Source organism: Idiotropiscis lumnitzeri, chromosome 19 (genome assembly GCF_059441095.1).
Source record: "Idiotropiscis lumnitzeri isolate Australia: NSW breed Sydney's pygmy pipehorse chromosome 19, RoL_Ilum_1.0, whole genome shotgun sequence".
Lineage (NCBI taxonomy): Eukaryota > Metazoa > Chordata > Actinopteri > Syngnathiformes > Syngnathidae > Idiotropiscis > Idiotropiscis lumnitzeri.
In genome coordinates, this window is record NC_142409.1 from 4852110 (window position 1) to 4880002 (window position 27893).

At 41.1% G+C, this 27893-nt stretch overlaps 2 protein-coding genes across 7 annotated transcripts in view; one reads left to right on the top strand and one right to left on the bottom strand.

The window, feature by feature from the left end:
• The window catches only part of LOC148318207 (rab effector MyRIP-like), a 71439-nt gene extending 51249 nt beyond the window's left edge, over positions 1-20190 (bottom strand). For 3 of the 6 annotated variants that reach the window (XM_088283360.1, XM_088283355.1, XM_088283361.1), the window contains exons 1-2: positions 16977-17118; positions 12800-13032 (exon numbers count right to left, since the gene is read on the bottom strand). In XM_088283360.1, coding sequence (XP_088139486.1) covers positions 12800-12909 — 110 coding nt within the window. In that variant the 5' untranslated portion in view covers positions 12910-13032; positions 16977-17118. Of the gene's footprint in view, positions 1-12799; positions 13033-16935; positions 17119-19896; positions 19983-20094 lie in introns of those variants that run through there. The other 3 variants (XM_088283357.1, XM_088283359.1, XM_088283358.1) reach the window with 3 other exon arrangements.
• Positions 20191-23161: 2971 nt separating this feature from the next.
• Positions 23162-27190, top strand: LOC148318208 (uncharacterized). The gene is made up of 6 exons (XM_088283231.1): positions 23162-23423; positions 25233-25280; positions 26155-26265; positions 26366-26482; positions 26659-26739; positions 26819-27190. The coding sequence occupies exons 1-6, from the start codon at positions 23301-23303 to the stop codon at positions 26855-26857; spliced, it is 519 nt and encodes a 172-aa protein (XP_088139357.1). The 5' UTR covers positions 23162-23300; the 3' UTR covers positions 26858-27190.
• Positions 27191-27893: the final 703 nt, after the last annotated feature.

The window sequence follows — 27893 nt, forward strand, 5'->3', positions numbered from 1 at the left end:
AATTATGTGGTTTTTCAAAGCCATATATATTGTTGTAATTCTTTTGTTAACTTCCATTTGAAATTAAATGATTTTTTTTTTCTCCGATGAGGTCAGGTTACCAAAACACTCCATCCATCTGCTCCTGGTCCGGCCCCTCTGTTCAATTTTGGAACCCATTGTGGCCCGCTAATCAAAATGTTTGCCCACCGCTGGTCTAAATGATCACACTTTGCACCTAAAATAAGAAACAGCAGAAATACATTTTACATCCACTCGCGCAAGTGTGACAGCTCAATTGATTGGTATTTATTTATTGATTTGTACCTGTGGTCCACACTTCAGACCCAAAAACTTCAATCACCAAAACAACGATGGCATAAACGTCAGGCAAACTCAAATGAGCGTGGGTCGAGGTAAGCTTCATGTCGCGACGCTTTGCTAAGCTGATTGCGCACCAACGTCGAGACACTTTATGGCACCGTGTCGTTACCTTCGTAAACACTTCACTTGGAATACGGTGGACAAACGGTCATGTTGAAGTGGTGAACGACATTTTTAATCGGTTTCTAAATGCAGTGCCATGATTTTAGTGAGTTTCATACAATTGTACATCATGAAGAGGCTGAATGTGAAATTATCAATTGCCAAATTATGGTCCTGGAGCCCTTCCTCCGTGAGTTGCGGCAACCATTCCAAACATCCATCACGACTCACGAGTCACGTGCAGTAGCAATAAAACTCAGCTAGCAGAGCCACAAAGCCGTTTTTCAGGGCATCAACGACATATACAAACGCAGCTTTACGCCGCCAATGATGTGCAGTTCAGCTGCTGTCTATTTTCTCCATGAATGCCGCCAGTTTGTTGGACCCGTTTTGCTCGCCTTCAAGCCGTCTTCACTACAGCTGTGGAATGAAGACGTCCCTGGCCAGTCATCTCGTCAATAACTCATTTTAATGAAGCGTCCGACGCCATGACGGTGATGCCAGCGAGCGACGCACTCACTCATCCAGCCGCCTTCATTGCCAACCTGACTGTGACTCATCGGGTACATTGTGGGATGTTGTCAAAATGTGATGAAATACATCAAATCCAAAGCTGGCATGGGCGTTAAAGGCTGCAAATGTAATGAACTGTGGGGCGAGTTTATTTGTGCAGTTAATTTTAATTTATCGGGGTAAAATGAAGGTTTTTATGGCATTGTTGTGCCACAATCTTTATGTGGCGATAATTCCCAGTTATAGCGCGAATGGGGATGTTTTTACCTTATATGACAGTTCATCATGATTAACAAGGACTCCAATTCAACAGCACTGCATACTTTTTTTTTTTTTTTTTTTTCCGAGCACAAGAACGGTGTCATCTTGCTCCTCACACATAGTTTCACACTAACACGCGGGCACACATGCACACGCGTGCGTCTTATGAATGAGCCCAGATCCTGGCATGCGGACAATTTGGCAGCTCTGAAGCCAGCATTCATGCTGGGGAGGCTGCGTGTTTACTTCACCAACAGAGAGAGCGTCAACCTTCACAACCTCGACTCTTAACCCTAAAGACAGCTTCCAAGGCACCCATTTATCTCATCAAGCCCTCCCCTATCGTCTTAGAACCATACAGACATTGAACAATCCAAGATGGTGCAGCTAGTTGATTAAGGAAATAAACGGAAGGAATAACAATGGAAGCATGGGAGCAGATCCAACCAGCATTTGGGAAATGGACCTCATTAGTTTAATTTGGTTTCTTTTTTTTTACTTGTGGATTTGGTTCACAGAACCAACTGGAAAAAAATGACAATTTCACCCCATTCAACAATTGTGAAGACATTTCCTTCAAGATGAGCCCTTATGCAGCACAAAATTGCAGACAAAGAGTAACTGGATGGCAATGTATACACTCGCCAGACAACATGAGGCGCACTTTAACTCCGTTAAACAATCTATTAAGTCAAACCTTTAGTTTGCAGTGGCGTGGAACTGAACTGCACCATTATGTGCGCCTAATATTGACCTTCTCAAAAATGTAAATATTAAAATTAACTCCCATTTGACTCACTGAATATCTCCTTTGCAGAGTCAATCACAATTTATGGTCCTTCGGCCTATTTTTGCTTCTGATGTGACCTAATTGTCCATACCTGTCATTTGACAAATGAGTATTCCCTAAGAGCTGCGAGGCGTGCTCACACGATACATGCACACTAAATGACAAATCGATCCCAGAGGTGGCTCGTAGGCGTCAATGAGGATTGAAGTGGCCGAGAGAGAAATAACGCGGAAATGCAGCTGCCCAAATGAGGTTTTCGACTTTTTTTTTTTTCATATTAAGATATGTCAATGTTGAATATTGTTGTTACTTTTCATGATTTCAAGTTAATTTCACCAATTTGTGGTTTAAAGCAACTGGAGGCAGTCAAGACCGCCTTCATTAAACAGTTTTAAATGCAGAGATAGGGTTTTGGTTAGCTTTATGTTTATATGGTTTAAGCACAACTTTCTGCATTTAAACGGTAACATCTGCGTTGTTGTTCGGAACCACAAGATCCAAATCCAGTAACAATGGGATAAAAACACTTGGAAAATCAGAACGTGTGTGAGCAACTGCGTGTGTGTGTGTGTGCAGTGAGGTGCTCTCTGTTTGTACATGCGCAATGTGTCGGTATGGATCCACATTTAGCAGAGATGGAAGCGCGGAGGGACCATTTACGCTTTGGACCGTATTACAAAACAAATCTTTATTGAGAGGTTAATCCCGATATTATGTTTTGGCAGCGAGCGATGAGACATGGGAGCATAGCGTCCCTACACATGAAGATGTTGAAAACACACATTTCTACGGTACATGGGGAGTTGCTAAAAACGTAAACGGGAAGTCATTGCCTTTGATTCAATGATCGCTCCAAAAAGGTTGAAGAGGAAATATAATTTATCTTTAAAAAGTGACATGCTGACTTAATAGCGCTTTTGTGGAATGTGAGGTAAGCAGCAAAATCCATGTTTTTAGCGATTTCAGGGGCGGCCATTTTGTTACTTTCTGTTGCCTGAAAATGTCATCACTGTTGCTCAGGGTTCATGATATAATAATAATGTATTTTCTGAAGCTGAGCCAAGATTGGTCGTTACCAAGCAACACAGTGATGTCACTATCAGTCAACAATAAGTGGCAAAATGGCCGCCCTCGGATATGTATAAAAATGGGTGGATTTTACACCTAAACTCATATTCCACAAAAGCAATGTTAATCAGAACGCCATGTTTCAACTAGTGGGTATGCATAGAACATTATCTTGAAAAGAAATTTTTAGGTTCATTTCCAATTACAAAGCAATGCAACGCACGACCTTGCTATCATTTCATCAGACCTGCTTTTTAGGGCATGTGGGACCCTAATTGAAATTCCTTTCAGGGCTTCCACTCTTTTCAATATGACGGTATAATAATAATAATAATGCAGTGCCATACTAGACTCCAAAAATAAGCCAACCTTACTCCAATGCAAAACAATAGTTGAATGCAAATACAGTATCGTACTCGGTGCTACTCTGTGTGATACCTCGAGTGTGATGTCATGCAGTTCGGGAAGGCCAAAAAGGAGCTTGTTGCACATTTTGAATGCAGGGCCACAATAGAAGCAACTCTCATGTCTTGATACAATTGTCCGGAACTGACTGTATTATAGTAGATGTGTTATTTCACCAAGCAACAAATACTGCAATATTATCATGCATACTGTTGGATTTTAATTGTCCATTAGAGGAGAAATAACAGCACACGGCTATCGCGCAAGATGTTTTCTATTATTGCCTCATGTACCTTAAGTATCGTAATGGCGTCTCCATGGTAACATTTGAAATAGGATCACATGATTAAAGATGTTATTTTGCAATTAAACTAACTGGAGCATGGTAAGTCATGTAAAGAGGGGAAATAAGACTTCCTAATGGCTGAGTCCACCTTTTTTTAAATTTTTTTATTTTATTGCATGGGCTCATCTACGTACAGAGCTTGTTGGCATTAGTGTCGGAAGAGGCTCGATAAATGTAATTTCTTGTCAGAACGTAAAAAAAAAAAAAAGAAGTTTATGATTCATAATTTATCAAATAATGACGCGGCCTTGTGCACAAACCTCAAGGCAATGCCAGAAGTAGACCTCAGATGTTGTGCAATGTCTGCTTTGCATATATTCAAATATGCAACACTTTTTTTTTACCTCTTCAGACAGATGATAGATGCTTTAGTTAGTTGGAGTCAAATATTGGCTTTACTATTTAGGCAAGCATCTCCAACTTTATTTTATTTGATATTTATTATTCATTATATAAATACTCGTATTCCAATTACCATGAACAAAATTAGTTGATTTATGGGTGATTTTGAAGAATATGAATATTATTTAGACACGATTGGTGTGAACTTCATTAGGTGCACCTGCACAATCTAATGGGGGGAAAAAAGTACCATTCTAAAGGTAACAAGCTCAATTTTGATTGACACAGCCAGAAGAGTGTTAATTTTAACGATACATTCATATTGTGGTTGAGATTTACAGCACTACACTGCACCCTTCTGAAAGCAGTTTCTGGTTTGTTGAATCAATAACTCTCTGTTACCATCCATAAAAACGGAATTTTAGGATATTATAAAAGAAAATGTATGGATCTCAGATTTTGTATATGTGTACCTAATGAAGTGACCGGTCTATATCGGCGATAAGGACTGCAGTATCCGTGTGCTAATTCATTGGAGCATATTATTTCTGCTAGTGACGGGCAAGCAGATGAGGATTTAGTGGTTTCTCTGCTGTTTTCCATTATGATGCAGTGCACCGGCCCCTCCAAGTCATATCTCTACAAACATAAGTACGGTCAGCCAATTTAAATGTGTGCAACCCATTGACCATGTCACTGAATTATTGTTTCATCAGTATAAGCCGAGCTAATTGCCGTGCTACTGTTCCCTGACCACTGCTCACACACGCACACACACAAGCCCCTGCATGTTGCTTATGCAGCTCTTTCAAGTTATATTCCCATTACAAGAAAAAAAAAACACTCCACAAAGATAAAAATCCATCCATCTTTGTGGCCTGAATTTTCACAATCAAGTTTTCTCACCATGTAAAGCTGATCACAATATATTAAGTAACTTAAACAAATTCATGAATGCAAAGAACTGACGACTGGGTGCAATTATATTGAAGTCCAGAGGAGGGCATTCAAATCTTTAAATTGCATTTAGTCTAGCTCAAAGCATTTAATTTCACAATAAATTATTATTGCAGTGACCAAAGGAGAAATAAATGTATGAATAAGATTGACAAAAATATTGTTTAAGAAGACCCAAATGCATTTTCATAAATGCCCTTGACTAGAATTGAAGACATCTGATCTATTTCCTGACTTTCTTTGCCATTTGTTAAAACGTGACAGGCCAGAATCAAGAGCAGCACAAAGTATTTAAGGTTTTAAGGAGCCTTGGCCAGTCCAGTCACACACCATCCACAATCTGGGCAACAGTGCTCCCTATGGGTACTTGCACAGAAGTCCCAAAATTGTACCTAGGTGGAAGAAAGAAAATGCATTCAAAGGTTCATCTAAGGACATAACCGCATCCTCTCTGTAAAAGAGAACTCACAATCTCGCTTTATTACAACTACCAATACCTCTACCAATGATAAATTTAAGTACACTGCACACATTTCATTATGGCTCAAAAAAAATAAATAAAATCTTAAAAATAAAAAAAGCGTTGCCTTTGCTTCAAATTAATCTGCAGAGATTTTGCAAACCAATGACCACCGTTTAAAGCCTACGGCAACGAGCCATTTAAATATTTAAGTAATCATCTCACAACCAAGCATGCAAAAAAAAAAATAATAAACAAACAGTTGGACTCTCTTTATAAACAGAGAAAAGCAGCAGGACCTGCTGAGTGACTGTTAAATTATCATATGTGGATTAATTCTCAGACTCTCTTTTCCTGCTCGATACCATTTCTGCAGGCTAAATGTAAATACGAGGTTGGAATCCCAGCTACTGTATATTTAATTGCACCAAAAGAAGAACGATGGTTTTCCTTAAACAACCATAAGAAGTCGAAAGTTGTATCCCGTGCGTCTGCAAATTTCACTACTGCTGTCCTTCAGCTGACCACAGCTACAGATGGAGACCTTGGCAGGGATTCGGTGCTGATTTGAACAGCACATTAAGAAGTGTGTGCAAGGCTCAAAATTGAAGAGAGACTTAAATATTTGTGTTTAAAACATCTGGAAATAAAGGAGGGAATTATGCAGAAAATATTCACCTGAGGGTGGAGACATTTGTAATCTGTCTTTACAAAAAATATAGCATGTTTTTATTTATATATTCAATATTTAAAAATAAAAATGTATATTCCATTGGTGGAAGACTGCATTAAAAAAAATGTAGCGACATAAGCAAGGCCAAATTTGACCAACACTTCTGCACATTTTCTACAGTGCTGCTAAAGATATTAAAAAATATATATATTAAAAATTTCATCTGCCACAGTGTCACTCAAAACTGAGCATTACGATCACTACAAATGTATGTCAACAGCCTGCATTAAAAAAATAATAATAATTTTAAAAAAAAACATGCCAGAAAGGAATGGAAAGGGGGGAGGAATTTCTACAAAATGTTGCAGGAAGAGAAAGGATCAGGTGGCATGAATGAATCCAAAAGGCAAGCGCAAGGAAAACCCGCAAATGTCTGTTTTGTGCACAGTCATCACCACAGTTTGGCCCAAGTTTCAAATACTCCGCTTGTCTGACTCAGCGAATAAGTGGAGGATCACCGCTGCAGCGTGGAGCGCTTCCATCCTGGCACCGTTCCTGACACAAGAGTGGATTGAAAGGAAGACCAAAACCAAAGAGGGGAGCTGTCATGCTGGAGGTTGGTGAATTTTGACAGCGCACACTTTGTCTTAACAGGCCCAAAACACACGCATGATCAATCAAAGTGAAGCAGGAGTGACTTCCCCGACGACGTAATGACTCATCAGCCATTTTATGTAATATCGTATACTTTAAGCAAAGCCCTTCAGTGTGTGGACTAAATCACACAGGGAGGCTTGAACGGTGCACTAAAACCACACACAGCTCCTTCACGCCGGTTCAAGATGCTTGATATAAAATGCTCCAAGGTTATTATGCAAACACATTTGGAAAGCAGAAATCTGATTAGGATGTCTTTTCCTCTCCTTTAGCTATCAGAGCATATTCCTCGAGTGTCTCATCACCACCGCCAAACCTCCACGACAAGGGTCCTCTGACAGTTTTATCACAACAGGTTCGACCAAAATTGGATAGTTCCAATACAAACAATGCATTTCGCCGTGCATTGAAAACAGTCCGTATCAACCCTCATAATGTTCTTCCCCTGAGCAAAGCAGGTCACCGCCACCTCACGGTTTCCATATTAGCATGCTAATGAGACAATCAGGAGAGAAAAGAAAAAAAAAAAAAAGTACACTCGAGACTGGAGGCGCAAAAAGAGAAATGACACATTCACAGGGAGGAAAAGAGATGAATGGAGCACCAACTCGCTGCTGCAACCAACTATTTCCCTCTGACTAAAAACAGCACTTGACATTTGGCCAGCAGCGGAAGTAATCACTGCAGACCTGAACAAATAGAAAGGTAACAGTTCGGACGATCGCTCAGGGGCTTTATGGAGATAACACCACGGCCTGCTGGCAGAAATGCATCTGTGCTGTTCAGGAGAAGCAGCGGTGCTACTTTGTTTGTAGGAAAAGTAACTGTCAAGACATCTATTGGCTCGATAGATCCAGTAGGGAAAGCTGAAGAGGTGTGTGAGAGCCACCAGGGGGGGATTATTTTTCACCATCTCATCAGCCAATCCAAGCAGCACAGACACACTGCTGATTTGTCACAGTCAAAAAGTCTAAATCTTCCTCTCTTCACACGCCATAAAACGCTCTTCGGCTCAGGACACGTTTCACAAGGGGGAGGATTTTTAAAGCAACAGTAAGCAGTAAACAGAAACAGCACGGACACGGAAAATATTATTTAACACAAATTGTCAAACCATGCCAGTGGCATATAGTGACAGGCAGAACAATTAAACGCTATTTCCCGTTCAAATCCATTCAATGCCATTGATGGATATAGAAGCCAAAAATTAATTTTACCTGGGCTGGCAGTGAATGTCCACCTGGCTGTTTGCATTCCCACAACAAAGTCGCTCCGTGTTCAACTCAACGGGCCCAGATTTCACACTGGATAATTTATGTAACATTTTTTGTTTGTTGGTGAGCCGTGAGATTTTATTGTATTGTAAAATAGTTGCCTTTGCTCTAGAAGGGAGGGAAAAACGTGAGAGTGACCTGGGGTTGTTATGCTAATGATGTAATTGCCTTTACCAGTACATCATCAAAATGATTATGAAATTGATCTTACGGTCAAATATTGACAGATTGTTAAGGTAACTCGGCAGGGGGACAATGTGACAAATCGGAGTGAATGGAATGCCAGTAAAAATGTACCTCCGCAAATAACATCTTCTATGAACCCCAAACTGAACGTAAAACTTAATGTTTGCTAATGAATGAGGACAGATGGCCAACAACGTACGCAATGTCTCCAGCTGCCATCAAGACTTTAGTACGAACATTTTGGGTGGCCCGGATTAATGGAAACACCTTCAGAGTGACGTCTGATGAAATCAAATCATTTTAAATGTGATACGGTTAGTAATAAGAAATACATAAGGCCAATTCATGAGCACCCTAGCGCGTGTGTGTGTGTGTCTGCACGAGCATGCCCACTTATAACTGCTGTGGACTCGGCAGTTTTATTCCCATTACCTAATTAAGTTTAATTATATTAAACATCATCAAGCAGGAGCGGTATCGAACATTAATTAGAAATCTCACAGTCTGAGGCGACTGTAGCTCCGATCTCAGTCAGCCCTGCGAAATTAAAGCTCACAGTTTTGTGTTTTGTTTTTTTCTCCCACCCGACTTACTTCTATGGTGAGCAGACATTGCATCATCATATCGCTGCCCTGAAACACTTCTCGTTGCATATCATTTACATTTTTTTTTTACCTTTGGAGCGCTTACCTTTTCCATTCAGCCACATGCTACATCCTGTATCAAAACGAGAGGATGACTATTTAACAAGTGGTGGCGAAAAGTCACACCGATACAGACAGACAAGGGCAGCTTTAATTTCATCAAATCAATAACGTTAAACATCCAGTGGAGATAGCAAGGACATCTCAAGATGAGATAATCGCACACATGATGGCAGCATACACATGCACTTCCACTTTAAAAAAGCAACCACATCAACATGACTCAGACAAACAGCAACAGTAGAACAGCAGCTAATCCCCACTAATGGAATACTGTAAGTAGTTGCTCGCAACTGAAACGAGAAAAAAATTTAACCTGGCTTTAATTGCATGAAAGTACACGGAAAGAACATTGAGTCGACTGTACATAAGTGAAATATGAGATTTTTTTTTTTTTCCATACACTGACATTGAAGCCTTTATTCTTCGCCAGCCTGATTCTTCCTTTTCTCCATACATTACTTCTACCGTTCTGCTTATGCATTCAGAAGAGCAGAAATGTGAGAAAGAAGACCGTCAGAAGAAAATGCCCTTAAATTCATGAGTCACATTTGACTCAAATGGACAAATCGGACTCGGATTAGCCCCTTAAGTGCTTTCAACTGACAGTTTGCCCATTCAAATGTGTAATGGATTCGTCTAAGAATAAACTGAGCAACAAATGGTTTGATAAAGGCGGCAAAATGAAATGCTATAGCTCCCCAAAAAATTTAAAAAATGGCATTTCAGTTTAATTTTGACTTGATATGTGAACTCTTTTTTTTTTTTAAATGTATCATTGTAATTATGATCCCTTCTCATTTTCTTGCATGCATTACACCACACAAGAAGAGATATGCACATAACATCGCGTTTTAAAGCTATATGTGTCACAGCTCCACCAATTAGGGTTTAAAGTTTTCCCCCATCAATAGTAAACCGTGCAAAGGAATTCCAATTATGGTTCAAAGATCATGTAAAGGACACTTCTTCATTTAGAATGGTAATGTTTACTGGGCAGCGTGGGTGAGATTGTGGTTAGCACATCGGCCTCACAGTGATGAAGTTCTCAACCCCAGGCTTCCTGTGGGGACTTTGCAAGTCGTCCCCGTGATTATATACGTTTTTCTCCGGCTAGGCCACTCTGGCGCCCGGCACCTTCTCAACTATTTCTATCGCCAATGATTTCCCCATCAGTGTCTCCCGAAACCCCTTTGGGAGAGCTGTTTGCTAACCAGTCGCACGTCTCGCCCCGTGAGCGTCCTGCTGTTCCATAATGAGCCTCTCCAAGTGGATGCCTGAGACGGCAAGGGCGAGGGGGTTGAGCTGCTCAGGATCTCTAATTGGCAGAATGACACTTGGAAACTTTGGCAGCCGAGCCAGGGAGGTGATTAGAATGAGTAACTGAAGAGAACAAAAAAAAAAAAAAAAAAGAAAAACATTGCTCTAGAATTACAATTAAAAATTGCAACTCTGCAGGACAAACAACAAGAAAGACATCCACAAGAAAGTGAGTTCTATATTTGAAAATAGAAAATAAGTATAGGAAGGAAGTCAGGGTGGGAAGTAGGTTGACCAAACACTGATAATTATAACCATGGCAACAGACGTAAACAAAACCGACAGCATGTCGTCACTCCAGACATAAATGAGCATATTTATTCACCTATTTATCTCAGGCCATCTTTTAATGTTGCTTATGGAATGATTTTAAAGTCAATTAGACTGGCACAAACAAATTAGAACATGTCAACAAAGCTTTTGGTATTTGACAAGGAAGAAGTTATTCAAGGCAAAGCCTTCCAAAGTTAATTTTAACAATAAATTATTCAGCAGTCATGGTCACTTGTCATGATATAATATAGCTGTGTCCGTGATGTTATTTACAATACTTATTCATTATGACTCAGTATTTGTGGAACAGGGGGTAGGGAAGCCAAAAGTTTCATTTCTTATAATGCCGCATGGGGGAAATAAACTGGAGCATTAAAGCCCTGGCTGAGGCTTATTTACTTTTCCATGAATCCTTCAACTGGGTAATTGACAACTCTGCAGGGCTGACTTTATTCAGGCAAGAAAAGCAAATATCAGTCATGCGCCGAGAAGAGAAGCCCACAGGGAGCTAAATACCTGCTGAAACACTCAAGCGCGTATGGCAGCAGTCACCCAGCTTTTCGACAATATGTCTGCTCATGTACCGTTGTAATTGCGCTGCCATTTTTGTTTGCTTTTAAGAAGTCATATTTGCAATATTACCAGGTAAAGTCAGTTTGATTTGGGAAAGCAAGTAAAAGAACCGTATTTTAGGGGATCAGTCACGAATGTGGGATGGGCGATTTAACAGAGCAGCAATTTCACAGAACACCATCTTTACTTTGAAACTGATTCTGGGAAAACGAGTTAAGGTTTAAGCAGCAGCGGCTTCTCTGTGGTTCCTCTCTCGTGTTTAGTTTTAAATCGCTTCAAATCACAAACGGCCTCTTCTCCACAAAAGCGAGAAAGTGAACTAAAAAACAGCATCCAAATCTGATGAAAAAGACATCAAATTTCCAAAATGGATTAGCGTATGTTGGGGTCTGGTTGGTAGTCAAGGGAACATATTTGGGTTTAGGAAAATTATAGGGTCTAACCAAATTTGAGAACTGCAAATTACACTTTGGATTTGGTTGTGACAATATAGGTATTTTAATGCAAAGCCACCCCACAGAAGCTGCTGAGACATTAAACGGCGACACCCACAAATGACCGCAAATTTGGCAGAAACACTATGGGGGCGAGGTCTGCCAAAAGTGAACCCCCACTCGGATTTCAGGCTGACGTGAAGAGACAATAATAGGAGTGAAGGATGGGACGAACAAATCCTCATATGTCAAAAAAAAAAAAAAAAAAAAGAAGCGTGACAACAAGGGACGAACGTGCCAACCAATCTGACAGGCAACAAGTCAAAAAAAACTAAAAGGTGCTGCAATGAAAAATGATGATCTTTTCTGAACCAAACTCGCAAATGTGTCAATTAAAATGAAATGCCACAATAAATTTCATGGAAAGCATCTGGTTGATTAAAAATCCTGGCAATTATATATATATATAAATAATGATGGAAAAAAATTCTGAATTTCATAACAGTGCGTTCTGGGACCCGAAAAAACATATGCTTAGAACAGTCACATTTTTTTCTTCACAAGAACCGTTAACAGTTTGTTTAAAGTGCATAAAGTTGCTAATCCATGGTCAAGATTACTACAACTACAGCTTTGTTTTTTGTTTTTTTTTAACAGAATTCCAAACAACAGTGGGTGGTTTTGAAATACATTCATTTGGGCTTTGCAATTGTTCGCATCTTTACATGCAAACAAAAAAGGTACACACATGGTCCTTTAGCCAAGTTGCACTGTTTATGTAAGTATTTGTTTGTAACTAGAGGTTCCGTTGTGAAGCTTGGAGAGCATATTGAAAGGGAACAGAATTTTTTTTGTGGAGGTATTGTTAATATTGTACTTATTAACCAGACTTGTTCCAATGATACACATTTGAATTTTCTGGTTCTTATATGGCATTTCTGTTCCTTTTGTGTTGGCATCAACAAAACCACAAAAAGCCAAAGATAACCTGCAGAAAATGTGGGTTGAGTTCCAAACTGTATCACTTTTGGAGCATTGGCGTTTGTTGGTTCAAATGAATTTGAAAATGAACCTCAGTGGCCTAATGGACTCTCTTACCTCAACCGATCTTCTTCCTTCTTTCTCAGCTTCATGTCCCGTTGGACTACTTTCAGGACATGTTCCGCCTCGTCGTCCGTCAGGCCGGACAAGTCCAGCCGACGGCCCATCTTTACTGGGCTTGCCACGCTGGGCTGCTAGTGGTCCAACTCAGGATGGTGATGATGAAGAAGATGAGGAGGAGCAGGCGGAGGAGGAGGAGAGGCACTAGTATCCTGTTGGCTGGTAAAATCCTGGAGCAAAACAAAGAGAAGGAGACTCTTGCGATACGAGTTTGATACTTTCTTTATCATTTTTTATCATATTTGTCTCTTGTGCCTTTCTAAGATTTTAATAGAAAATAAATTAGGATCTTGCAATCTTTGTAAAGGCAGAATTTTAGATACAGCTCTTCTTTTGGATGTCATTTAAAAAACATTCCGGTGAGTCCTTTCACAGGATCGATAGATTAAAAAGGGAGGAAGTGAAGGAAAGATGACGACAAGCAGACAGAAAGCAGACAAGAGGAAGGGCGCTGCGGAGACAGATGAGTCCATGGCCAGAAGTAGAAGGTCCATTAACCACAGTGTCCAAACAAGACGGGAGTGCACTTGCAGAGTGATGATGACTCAGAAGGCCAGACAATTATACTTGATCTATGATTGGGCCGATAGCTTCATCGACTAAGTGCCTCCGCTAAAAGCGTATATCACTCATTCCTTGAGTTGTCCCGTCTTAAAGGAAACAATCAGCCAACTTTGACAAAAGAAATAATCATTTTGAAAAGCAGTACTTGACTTAGGTGTATTTTGCCACTTTTTAAGCTTCCCTATTCATTTTCTATTCAGCCATTAGCATCTAATGGACTATGTGGAGGATCTCAGCACTGAAGTCAAATTGCTTTCAATTGACCAAGTGGCGTCATTTTGCAGAGAAAGCATCTCTAAATATTCTTTTTCCAGTCATCATCCTATTTCAGCTTAACAGATTTCTCCTTTGGGGGCTTGTGTGAGTCATTTGCTTCGTTTGGGAGTATTAGCGTAATGGCAAACGCGCAAGGACGCGGACGCGCGCGCACGCGTGAGGAGCGAGGGAGCTTTTGTCACATCGTCAGCTCCCGAGAAGATAAACGCGGCAACATCTCGGCGTATCAGGTATCAGCCAGCGTGCGATGTAAATAAGGACGGTCACAGTGGCATTCACACACGCTCTGCGCTCAGCCGCTGTGATGAGAGACTTTGGCCTTTGCCTCGGGAAAAGGCCAACTCTGACACAGTCATATTTCACAACTGTTACGCACTCGGCAACATGTGCATGTGCACATCCAAAATGTTGGTGGCGCATTGTGAAAGAATACTGTATCTGTACCCCATGACGTCATTTAAAAAAAAAAAACAATAGTGAGGAGGACATGACTAATTTCTTTCAGAATGTTCTGAACTCCTATTTTGGCATCAGAGTCATATAGAGCAGAACAATTCTGCTTGAAGGAATTTCTGCAGTGGACGAGAACTCAGGCTGGGAGTGCGTCATTGGAATCCCCACATTCAAATGTACGACCCCAAGCATGACATTAGAGCAATCTGGTTAAGCGCGATGATCCTCAAAATATACCATCACACTGTCTTCCTGTTTGTGTCGCACCTCTCTCCATTTTTCAATGAAGATTAGCATTGTTAGCATAAAAGCCAAATGAAATCAGTCACAGATATTGCGATCAGGCCCTTGGAGTGAAGTATACACCGATACACAGCAGCCGCATAGCGTAATGAGAGGGCCAAGCAGTCCAGCAGGGTACAGTCACCATGACAACATGAAAGGATCATGCTGGAAGAAGTGATAGCAAGTCTGACAACTTATTCAAATGAGTGTGAGGTTTCTATAGCAGGTTTAAGGAAGACAGGAGATGTTTTTTCTGATATATTTCAGGTCCTGTGCGGAAAACGACATTGGGGGGGCAATATTTAACCACAAAATATGCATTAGAATCACAATGTAATGCCAAAACGCTCAGATATGACACTTGGTCTGGGAATTAAAAGAAACGTGTTCAATCAGTGTGTGAGAGAGGATGCCAACAAGACACCAGTGGCTCGCAAGAATGTTGGAAAACTGCCCAAGGTCTAAGGTTTCCGAAGTCTCCAAAAAAATAAAATAAATAAATCATGTTCTTTTTTTACATTTAACAAAACTCACTTGACATCATTCTTTCGCTAAATTTGAACACACTAATAATGTGTAGTCTTAATGTATAGTTGAAGTCAGAACTCTCAATTCCAGTAACCTCAGCAACAATTAATATCTTTATATCATATATGTAGCCCGACACGCTTTCGTGCTGAGGGACGGATAAAACGAGGTCACACTGAGGCATTTCCCATGAGGAGGTACAGTTGTCAATCCTTTAAATAATGACCAATTCACACAAGAAACACCAGCTTGAGGAAAAGCGTGCTATTGGACGCCAGGCATGATAAAATGGCAGGTGCAGCCAAGCATTAAATGAACTGCTTGTTTGGACCGACTTTGTTGGGTCAGCTGGTAAAAGTCACAGGGTAGAAAACTGAGAGCAACACTCTGAGCGCTTTTTGAGGCTTTCACCAAAATGTCTTTAGGTTTCTATAATTAATGCAGCAGGAAATGACTCGATTATTTGAGATATGGTGAGCGAGCGTCCAACCTCAGTGATTAAAGAATGAGTTATCCAATTGATTTTGAAAGATATCCAAAATGAGTATCGCTGGGGTAGATGAGTAGAAGTCCATTCACCGTTAAAGACTTTTGTCCCGTGTCAAAGAATGGAATCTGGTCTTCTACACAAGAGTAACTTAGTTCAGCTGAAAAGAATAAATAAATCGCAACATTTTGTAAGCGCCAGTCAGACAACCTCTGAGCCAAAACTGTCAAGCGTTTAACATCTACGATAGAGAACAGCCAAAAGGATTTACAATATCTAATTGCAATTGCTCTCACTGAACATCTTTGTCAACACTATACAGTTAGTAATGTGAACAAACACTTTACGAGCTCTGAAGGGAACTTTTCATTCACAATCAAAATCACATCAATTGCTCACTGCAACAAGTCGAAAACTTTGCCGGGAAAAAGAGACATTCCAACTATTCTTATTAATTCCACAAAGGAGATTATGTCACACACGTCTGTTGCTTGCTTTCTGTCTGTGGGATTACACAAAACCCGTTTTCCACAAAACTGGGTGAAGGGTGGCATTGGTCCTGTTCAGTCACCCAAAAAAAAAAAAATTATTCTCAGTCACTTCATAAACTTGAACAATGGGGTGGATAGCAAAGCTGACCAAACATGACATATATCACACTGCTTGCTTTTGTTTCCCCAAAGATGGCATTCGGTCGATCGATATTATCACGTTTTAAAAATACTGTTTTTGTCATTTACATTGTGAGGGATGTGCACTGCATACCTGACGTGAAGTAATAATGACACCACCACAATATAAATAAAATCTTGGTGATTGGATAGCTCAGTGTACGTTTCCACTATCAAGTGATGGCTGTGTTGTCAACAGGTAAGCAGCAACCACAAACAAACCAACAAACTGTGCGCCTCTTTCACCTAAATCTCCACAAACACAGCACGCCGGATTTGCAGCTCGCATTCCAGAGGGATGAGGGTTTATTATTCTGAAACAAAACATGACTTTGTTTTTTTTTTAGTTGTTGTTGTATTTTTTTTTTTTTTAAAGCCGGCGCTCATTAAACCAAGCAATTGACAAATACACGTGATAGAACACTTTAAAGACCCCGAATCTTCCTTTTCATCTTGGCTACATCGAGATCCACGCCATGCACATTTCATGGTTATTTCCACACGCCCCCCCCCTTCTAAATGACGCATTTTTATCTTACTTTTTTTTTTTAAAGGAGCATTCGCGCACCGCCACGTTAGAAATGAAAGCGTGGAACAACGGCGTGATTTTAGCACCGTGACAATAAGGAAACGTCAGGTTGCTCGATCGCACTTAGGAAGCAAAAAAAAAAAAAAACATTTTAAAAAAAAGTAAAAGCATCATCACTGATGTTCCACGCGTCCGCAAAAGCTGCGATGAGAAGCAGAAAGCAAGCTCGTGTTGCAGCCATGCTAAGTGGCAATCACACACACTCACATAACACAATCACCTATGAGTCCATAGCGCAGCGACTTGTTGTGGATCACTTACGGGATCAGCCGGTACCAGTGGACCGTCAGCCACACTCTCCCTCCTCTTCCTAGCCAGCGTTAACTTCCACAACACCTGCCTGGCCCCCCCCTCGTAATTTGCCCAACCTCCACCTCTCGGCTGCCTTCTTTGAAAGGCAGACGTTTGCAGAACTGAATGGGCGATCACGAGGTTTGTATTACGCAGAGGAGAAGGAGGGGGAGGTAAGGGGGGGGGGCACGGGGAGGTGAGGTGAGAGCAGCGGTTGGCACACAACCTGTTTACCGGTTCGTTGAGTGGTTGTGTGCCATGAAAGGACTGGAAAGCACATGCGGTTGGTTAGAAAGGGGCTGATGTGATGGATGTTGGCACCTGTGCTCAAAAATGTTGGCACTGCAAGGAGGAGGGGGAGGAATAAGGAGGAGGCTGCTGGCTGCTTCATTCACAAAGATAGTCACAGTGCAATTAGCCTCCAGGCTGAGATGAAGACATCCCAATTTAATTCTACGCCAATGTGTCACTTTCAGATGTTGTTGGTGAAATCAGCAACACACATTGTGTCTAGCTATTGATCCAAATTGAATCCCAGGGTAAACTCAATGAACTGCTGTTTTTCCTCCTCCATCTTATTAGTAGCAGAGATGTGATCAAGTCACATGTGTGGATCTCAAGTGCAATCTTTTGTCTTTATCATCAAATCTAATGCAACTCCAAAGTCAGGTTATATTATTTTGGGAAAGTTATGCCACAGGTGACATCAAGTCAAGTTGAAAAGTGCAAAAGTTACCATTAAACAAGTTTGATCTGCAAGATAGTTAAATTCATTTCACAGTGCCATTCGGAGTGGGACATTATTAGCGTTGGAAATATAAATGAATAATATCTGATTCTTTGAATAAACTCTTGGCTTGTGCAGGTGTCAATAATGTTGTGTCTAATGAGCTAAAACCAACAGGAAATGTTTGACTTTGGCAAACAGGCTTCAAACTTGATACAGTATGCTTTTTGAGTTCATTGTTTGGAGAGTTAAACAAAACACCCATGCCCCACAAAAACTGCTTTGCTTGATGTGTCGGCATGTCTTGTTTAAAGACTCGGACCACACATCTCACCAAACACAATCAAAAGATTTTATTCTCTTTTATCTCTTTCCAGCGCGGACGAAGGAACAAGGCCAACAGTGTATCATTAATCCTCCTGGTCACGAGCACATTTTTGCAACCTTTAGAGCAACTTTTGCTCACAAATATATTGTGTAGTAAATCTTATTAAAGACCTCATGCTCTGGCACTGAGTCACTTACAATGAACTTGTTCTTACACCCGATGGGGGACACTTGATCTGAGGTGAGGAAAAAGCAAGCTGTGATTTATTTGTTTTACTTCTATTTATGAGCAAATCAGAAGGTGGCACACTTTAAATAAAAAGGCCCTTAAGTCCGCGTGGAACGTCCTATTCCATTTCTAATGGCCAGCTAGAGCAATCTTATTGAGAGACACGTTATAAATCATAGTTGGGAGTACTTTAAGTATCAAAATGACGGCAATATTTGCAGGAGCACCATACTTGTTTCAGAGGAAGCGTTCCTTCACCTGTGACATTCGAGCAGCCAGTGACTCTAGCGATGCCACTCGCCCCTGATGCATTTGCGCACACCAGCTGGCGACAGCGGTGATGGCGTGCTGTTGACTGTCCCTTCCCTCTCATGGGGAGGGTGAGGCGGAGGCTTTTTCAAGGCTGAATCACTTCCTCTGACCACTGAGGTGAGCACAAAGCACACAGACGCTCGTTACTCCTTCCACGTCCAGATTTTGGTTCAACAGGATACAACGAGAAATGTTTTGCCTTCATTGAAGCTCTCAAATATTCAACAAAATATTTTTGAAACAGTACTGTTAGCTTTGTGACGTGAGGCCTCGTGGTAGTTTATTTTAAATGAGTCACTCATTCATAATTGTCACCTTTATTAGCCGATGAAAGGTGTTAGATAAGAAGCACGTTATGAAAAATGGTGTTTGTGATTTAAAATTTAATCGACCAATAAAGTGTGTCAAATCCTCGGTTCGCTACTTCCATTACACGTCGATTTGACAATAAGTGGCCGTTGCGGTGCGGGAAACCGAGCACCAAATAATTTATCATGAGTCATCATCTGCCGCGTTGCTATTCATAGTGAGGAAAGAATATATTTATTTGTTTAAAGTGTAACCTCACAATAATTTTTTTTTTAGGGGGGACAGGATTATATAGACTTAAACATTCAGGAATACTGTTGGCCAGCCAAAGGTGAGGTGACATATATTTGCTGTAAGTCGCTGTTGACTGTTAGCCGCCTGCCAACACTATTGTGGGAAACACAATTACAGAGTCAGGGAAACGCGAAGCGTTGCACAAATATGATGAGTAGGAAAGAACTTATTTTGGGATCTCTTATCTGAATGGGAGGAATTGTATTTATGTCAAGAAAATTGCGGGTTTTGCTTTGCCAGACCTCCCAGCTGTGTCATGCAAATTACACTCGTGATTGTGACACTTTGACTGTGGCGGCGAATGATTCAATTTCCATTACTTCCAATAAGAAGCATTTGGATTTCGGAATAAATCAGACGTTGTCCGGCATCCCGGAATACATTATGTTCTACAGATACGACACATGTATGCTGCCTTGTGCCGAATTGGATGTTTACTCAAGACAATTCGAGGCTTGCGTTAGTGCAACTCTCCCACACAGCCAGAATCCCTGTCTTCACTCACCTCCTACTAATTGTTATTCTTTCCAATGAGGAAAGCCCACAACATATTGTGTGGTTGCTCTCCATCCGGACTACATTAGTCACACTAACTCCTCTGCTATTGTGCGTATTTTATGAGTGTGAGTAAATTTGCCTGCTTCTCTTTCGCAACAGTTTAAAAAGGGGAGGTGTGTGGAAGCAACACTCACACATATCGCCCGTCGTTTCATCCTTCCAGCACCGTGCGAGACGGATGACCAAGCAAGAAGGATACAGTGAATGACACTATATAAAACTAAAACAATCAATAAAGACACACAAACAGAGAGATATGTTGATAGCAAACCACGCAAAACAACACCATACAATATGAAAAAAGAAAAAAAAAACATTCATTGACGGCGCACCTGAGTGCATGCGGAATAATCCTCGTCTCATTGCCGCTGCAGGAAACGCGTCCACACCCGTTTTCATCCGCACGCATCTTGCTGCTCTCCCAGCCCACTGTGGCATTGTTTGAATACAACTGCTTGCTGCCATGGTAACCAGAGCTGAGAGACGATGGGATATAGATGAGAGATAGGGAGAGGCCATGACCTTTGCTTGCTCTTGACGTCACGGTCCGAAAGACAAATTGGCTTGAATTCGAATATTCCCGTTTAGATGACTGCTGCATTCATCCGGTTCAGGTATGCGTTTAAATACTTGGGTGACGCATCGGCACTCGGATTTAGAGTCTGCGTGGACCACGCTGCATCAAAATCGGGTTTTTCACCATAGGTGCAATTTTACGCCAGTTCCATTTTGTGAAGAGCGCTGCCAGGGCACAGACACTGTCATTCCAGCAGTGTTTCACTTTTCTATTTCAGGCCATAATCACACTCCTCATGACCCACTTCCTCGCGTTTGCAGCATACGATTGGCTCATCAATACTATTTTAAACCACACTGAGGCGTTGATCCCCACTCGCAGTCACCGTCATTTCGAATCTATGTAATTGATTATCCATAAAATGAACATGCGTTCTTGCTGGTGCATTGTAGTCCGTAAAACAAAATTATTTACAAGATTATTTAATTCCCTAACAAGCAATCAAACTGCTGCACTTTGTTTTCCATGCAGCGGATGAAGACAAAACTTTATTGCCCCTTGTTATAAAAATTTTCATTCATGAAAAACAATGAATGAAAATGTTCTGTATTTTTTTTTTTACTCAATTCCAGATTCTCACATATCATTTTGGATACCAAGCAGTGTGAGATGAATCGCGCTATGCAAAACATCTTTAAAGCACTCCAAATAGTCTTTACCATCAGCGTTGCTCGAGATAACAATCGCTTAGTAACTTTATGTTGATAAATAGAGCAAAAAGGCGGACGTCATTTTGGATTAGACAGTACATTTATTTCTACACGGCATTAAATTTAACAAAATACAAACCCAGCAGCGAGACTCAGTGATAATCATAAAGACGGATAGTCAAGTTGAACAAACAAGACTCAGCGAATCAGTCAGATGTAGAACAAGTAGACTCAAATTGTTTAAAGAACAAAAACAAAATGTAGAAAATACAAATCCTTTATCTGATAACGCCGTCGGAACACCCATTAAATCAAAAGTGCTAAAGTCCCATTCGCCGCTGAGTCATTTACTACATTAGAGATGAGCGCGCATAAAACATCTGCAAATGTCCCTTAAGTGAGAAAAGGTCTGTCTGTAATTAGCAGCAATGAAGAGCATGTTTCAACTAATTCAAAACATCCATTATTGTGTGAGTCATGTCTCTTACGACCCAAATGTTGTTTCCTAACCCACTGCCGAACAGCTGGCTTGTGTCTGCCCACCCTCAAACTCACGCACACACATACGACGCACATCCCTGTGTTACGCGTCTCCTGTCGTGTCATGTTTGGTCAGAGCAGACAAGCGTTTACGTCAGCCGATGCTAGCCGCAGAGCATCATCCTCATACAACGACAGTCGCTCTCAACACAAGATGGAGGCACAGAATCGCTTCCCGTCTGGATTTTACAAGGCTCCATGCTTTATGGGATATTTCTCATAAGGAATTTGACTGGCATGTCCTCACTGTGGTTTTCATGAGGTTAACGTAAGCTCGCCATGTCGCTTTCATTTCAACATATCATACAAACTTAGGCTCTGAGGCCGAAATGATCCGCTGAGTTGAATCGCTCAGTATCTATCCTCATGAGTCCGTTCTGGCTTGACTGCCAAGAACAACCAAGGTTTGCAAGGTCATTTTTTATGCTTTCTCTCCTTGTCTCCAGACTTAAACATCCCTCCCATCCATCTCATCATCAGCCCGGCGGTCGCGGTCTCGCTCGAGACATTTGCAAAAACAGTCTCCACATAACATTGAGGCCACTTTGGGGAATTGTGGGAATTTGATAACAAGCACGTCTTTCGCACGTCAGGAAACTGTCGAGTTTACAACCGCCTTAACCTGGAGAGGAAATTAAACAATTTTTGCCTTTTCTCAGCAGCACGTTTCCAATACCGGCGGGAAACAATTCCTCTGGGAATAAGTGCTCGAGGCTTGAAGGCATTTTAGCCTCCGCTCCCACACTCACTCACTCCGAGTCACTCCTTCCATCGTGTAACACACCTTTAGACAAACTACCTATTCATGCGCTACATGCCCCCGTCCAGGAGATGCATTCTTTCTGGCAAGCAACATTGTAAAAACTGTTGAAAAATAAATAAATAAATAAAAAATTCCCACATAAGGTGCGCTAAGTGCTTCCACAATGTGTACGTCTGGTAATGTGAGTCACATGGTAACCATTTTAACAGTTCATGTAAGTTTCCAAATGGTTATTGGGCTTCCTGAAGGGAAATTGAGCTGCAAACCTGTCTGCATATGCACAGAGAACTAAACGGGGAGTTTTCAATTGTTTAAGCAGAGGCGTCATAAAGTCCAACCCTCGGGCTGTTTGCACCCCCGCCATCCATTTTTTTTAGCAGCCCGCGGCATCTACTGAAAATAAGATTTGAACTGGCCCGCAACTCTATGACAACGACTACTAATTTATCTTGAGCTTTTCTCAAAAGACAAACTTTGTACGCATAGACTTTACCATTTATGATCTTCAAGTTAACAATGCTAGACAGTCTGCTTATTGTCACTTGGTCTGGCGAATTTATTCTAGCAGCACACAAGGCTGTGACCCCCGTAACCAGAAAAATCTGTATCTAACGCTAGGATGGGAAATAAAGTTTGGCCAAAGTTGCGTTCGAAGCTTCAAAGTATGTTTCCTTTCCGTGTACGCAGTTTGCTGTGATTGTCAGAATTCACTATCAACGGGCCGAGTTGAAAATGTTTTTTCCAACTCATCTTTTGCTCAATGGGGTTGTGAGCTCATAAGGGTGAAGGTGGTAGTAGTGGGGGTGTTCCAGAAGATGTCTTACATGTTTGTGCAGGACCGCAAGCCATTGGCTGCAGGCGTGGAGCGCCTGGCTTGCGGTGAGCTGCGTGTCTGTGTGAAGCTGGCATGGACGCATGTTTCCCAGCATCTGGTCCTCATTAGAGGAGCCGAGAGTATAAAGCGAGGAGCTGACGGGGGTTGGGAACACTCGACTTCCAGACTGGATCATGGGCTTTACCGTGTGGCTGTGTTTGCTCTGCCTGCAGGCGAGCTTGCTGTCTCATGCGCTTGACTGCTCGGGAGGAAGCGCGGCCGACTTGTGCGTCAACACACAGGCGGCGGACGAGCAGGTAGGACGATTCTTCTCACGGTGTCCAGCGAGGGGGACTGCCAACAAATCTCATCATCAGTGTACTTGGAAGAGCGAGACGAGAGAAAATAATTCACTGCTTATTGTAGCGAGAAACACTTTTTATCCCCCATCAAGATCGTGATCTGATGTGAAAATGTTTCGTTACGTCAACTTAACTTTGTCAAACGGACATATTCAAACCGGTGAGTTATGTACACTATATAAAAATGCCGTAAATGCTTAAAAAAAATTATTAATTAAAAAAAAAATATAGGAATGTGTAAATACATTTCAACAGATATGAAAATATTGATTTGATCTATAATCAAACCTAAAATAAGTATTTTAGAATCATTTAATGCATTATTTTACTTCACTCATTCACTGTTGTGTGATTGTACACGATATGAACAAAAATATTGAGGATTTTTCTGAAAATACACGAAATAATCTCATGTCACAAAACAACTATTCTTTGATAGTATAAATTGCTTATTATCCGCTATTTTAATATTATAACACAATCAATATGATGACCAAACTTTTGTGTCATTTTTAAGGTGATAGCTTTCATGGAATGTATACTATACAATCAATTATATTCAGACACGCCTCTTCAAACTGCGGTTCTATTCTGGACTTTTCGACGCTTTACGTTTTGAAGAAGACCTCTTTTTTTTTTTGTGGGTTGAGCACAAACCATGGCCCATCAAAAACCTTGACAGTGAACGGCAACACAAGTATCACCTCTTAAAAGCTTTTCTACTCCAAAAATACCAACTGACACACTCCAGCATCGACGTTATGACTTCAAACGTCAACAATTTTCTTTTCGTATTTCATTTTCTAGATGTAAGGGCCAGATATCCTATTTCACGTGTCCACATACGGTATTGTTCTATCACTGACCGACTCCCTGGAAGGAGGCAGCTGTGTGTCTATGTGTGGCAACAGTAGCGGTCAAGAGCGCTTCAAGATTGCAGCAAACAAAATAACCCTGAACAGCAATGACATATAATTAGATTGCCTAACTGGCAAAGCATCTCATTGTAATGGTTTTTGCATCCATAAGGCCAAAAGCACCCAAAATAACCCCACTGTGGAACAAAAAATCCCTCTGAGCCCTTTATTTTATTTTTTTTTTGTTTTCGTTTTCGTTTTATGTGGCTGCAGGCTGTTTGACTTCAAACGTGCGGTTAAGCATTTTTCTGCGGAAAGTCGTCGTGTTTTGTCCATAATAGAGCTCCTCATCTGGACTATGGATTTTACAGCTGCAAATGTTGAAAAGAAATGTCTCCCCCACATGGAAGAATTTACATATGGGAAGGATTTTTCTTTTTAATCTAAGGAAGTCGGTGCCGCATATATGCTTTTCTTTAAGTTATTGGAAAAGCAAATACTCCACATGCACACAAATGTGGAAGCACCTCATATGTAAAGGCCGAATCACGAGTAACTAAACTTCACTTTAAATTGGCTTCCAAAATCGTCATTAGCATGTTCGATGCAGTAAAATATCTAAAAAAGGAATTTTTGGCACGATGACTCATAATGCATGAAGCAGAATGGGACGCCGTTGGATTTTTGCTTATGTTAAATGAAGGCTGCAGAACTCTTGAAGAAAAAAAAAAATTACTTACCCTATTAACCTTTTGTTTGCACAGGCAGGAAAAATATACAGCCAAGACACTGGCTCCACCTGAACATGCACAAAATGCAAAGCTCCAAAAATATAATTTTACAAAAAATGTATGTTATGTGATTTATGTTATCATTAATCATATGCACTTTCTCATTCTATTCTCAGACGAGTGATCAAGGCCTGCAGCAGCCAATACCTGAACGTGAAGAGCAGGTATGTTCCACCTTTTGCAAACATCTGTACACAATTACAGAGTCCACATACTGCTCTGAAGTTCCATCCTCTTTTTGTGAGGAAGGCGGCAGCTATAACCGAGTGAGGAAAATTAAATTAAGTATAGCTTGGTTTGCAGATTTTAATCTTGTGTACACCTTGAAATGCAAAACAGTTACATTGCTTCATTCAAAGCTATTAAGATTAGATCAGTGATACATGTTGTAGTGGTAATAAAGCTATAGTGGTGTGACTATGGAAACGTGGTGGAGCCCAGATGAGCAATCTGGCTTGTTGGCAGCTTGGAAACACGGAATGACATGATGCATGTTCCAATTATGTCAGTGCCAAATATCCACATGCAGCAATGCGATGAAAAATGGGCACAATCATTGCAATGTAGGTCAAGGGCAATTACAGCGAGCACCGTAAACAACATCACTAATAAGGAAGGCCTGTGTTTTTATTCATCTTTTATCTCAGGTCAGAAAGGGAAATGTGAGGGATGAAAAAGGAGATATAGATGCGTTTTTTTGCGTGAATACTTAGCACAGACAATGAATTATTGATGAAGTCAAGAACCAGCAATAGTGTCATAAATTGACCACAAAGTCCAAATTGGAAACCTGTTGCCTCTAGTGCTGACAGTCCATTTGTTAGGGCACACAGGCGAGATCAATAACATTTCCTCGTTAATGCTCTGATCAATGAGCAATGCAGGAAAGGATTTTTATGAGCATGAATCAATGGAGTTGGGCGTCTAATAAAATTTCAATGGCGGTGACGTACAGGTCATATAAAAACGTGCTTCTTCGTATAGTGATAGGAGATGCCCACCTGTGTCATTGTGCATGATGACTGTGGCATGTTGTAGGTACTGCTCAGACGTAAGAGGCAGGTGGAGAGGAGAAGCCACGCCCGCCCAGGTCACTCCAACCTTCCTGGAGCTTTCTCTGTGAAAGGTTTTCCAAACAGTCTCATCCAGGTAAATCCATTACAGCAATGTTTTGGCAAGTGATGAGCACATGTGCATGTACGTGCGTGTGTGTGTGCGTGTCTAATTGCCGTGTCAACCCTCCTCCAAGGCTGACAGGTCCAGGCGACACTTGGCACAGGCATTGAATAAGAAGAAGAACAAGCGTAAATCCCGCGTCGGCTCCTTTTCACTCCTTAGCAACGATAAGAAATCCAACCCCCTACAGGTGAGTCTCCATGACAACCCCTGAGCAGACACGAGGCTGGGGCAAAGAGCCTTGTTGTGCAGGCTGGATCAATGTGCAGCAGGCACCGAACACATTCAGGGCTCTAGAAAAAAAAAGGATTGAAGTGGACAGACATATCATCATGACTGAACGCTGACAATTGGCTTCTCCTACAGGTGATCCGAGCAAGACGACAGGTGAAGAGTGAGCAGCCCAAATATGGAAAGTCAGCTCACAATGGCGCTTTCTCTGCCCTGGTGAGTCATCTCGTAATGTCATTTTTCCCTTTCCATTAAAAACATCCTTTCTCATAAGATGCGTGTGTTTTCTGTCCAGGGAGATCCGCGGAATGGAAGACCCAAGAGAAGCCAATAACAGCATAGTGCAATGTTATTGGGATGGTTAAGTCGACGTACACAGGAAGAGATGTGTCCAGGTCTTAGAAGGGAAACAAATAGATAATCACTCAAGCAGTTAATTGGCTTGCGTGTCCATCGTAACTGTTTCAGCGCTAAGAAAAATCTATTGATCAGTTAGCAATTATATGCTAAGGTTCTAGTTTAGCAAAAGACGCATGAGGCATTTTTGTTTGTTATTAATATTATATTTTATTAGATATTGACGGGTATATTTTTGCAGGAATGTTTTATTGTTGTTATTATGTGAGATTTCAATAAAGATTTAGTCGAGAAAGAGTGTTTATAAGTCCCCAAGCTTGGTGCGGCAGAGTTCTTTCTAAATCAGGAGAGTACGCCCACACTTTAACACTCAGCGTACCATTAAGGCCATTTTATATCAGTTTTGAATGCAGTGTAGTCTTTCCCTCTCTCTTTCCTGGAATAATGCCGTAGATTTCCCACTCTGGCATCTGCAAAATTGCCCAGTATGACTGACTCATAAAAGCAAATATCAAAGGTTTCCGTCTCCAATTGCAGAAGGCAATGTTGCAGGTACACTTGAGGGCTTAAAAAGAGGCTAAAAAGGCTACCAAGTGCAAATAAAGTGTTTGTGTGAGTGAAAGATATAGAAAAAAATCATTTAGAAGACCATCTGTTTCATGCATCATAATACATCTTTTCAAGTATCTCATGACACTTTTAATTCATTTGCCCGCAAAATGGAAACAGTGTGGTCCAGACCAGCAGATTAGGCAGGAGTGCTTCTGCAGGACACTGACGTCAATGCGCACACATTAACCGGAGCTTGAACAACAACTCTGCCTATTTACAGCGTCAGGGTGAGTCGAGATTCGATAAATCACCGCATGAGTGATGAGTTGGAAATAAAAGCTGCAGGACTGATATCTAAAACGGTTTCATCAGAAAAGCCCCATGTGAGGCAATCTGACGACGAGAACGAGTACATTCCAAGACAATCCAAATGAACTGCGTGACTCATCCACCACTCATTT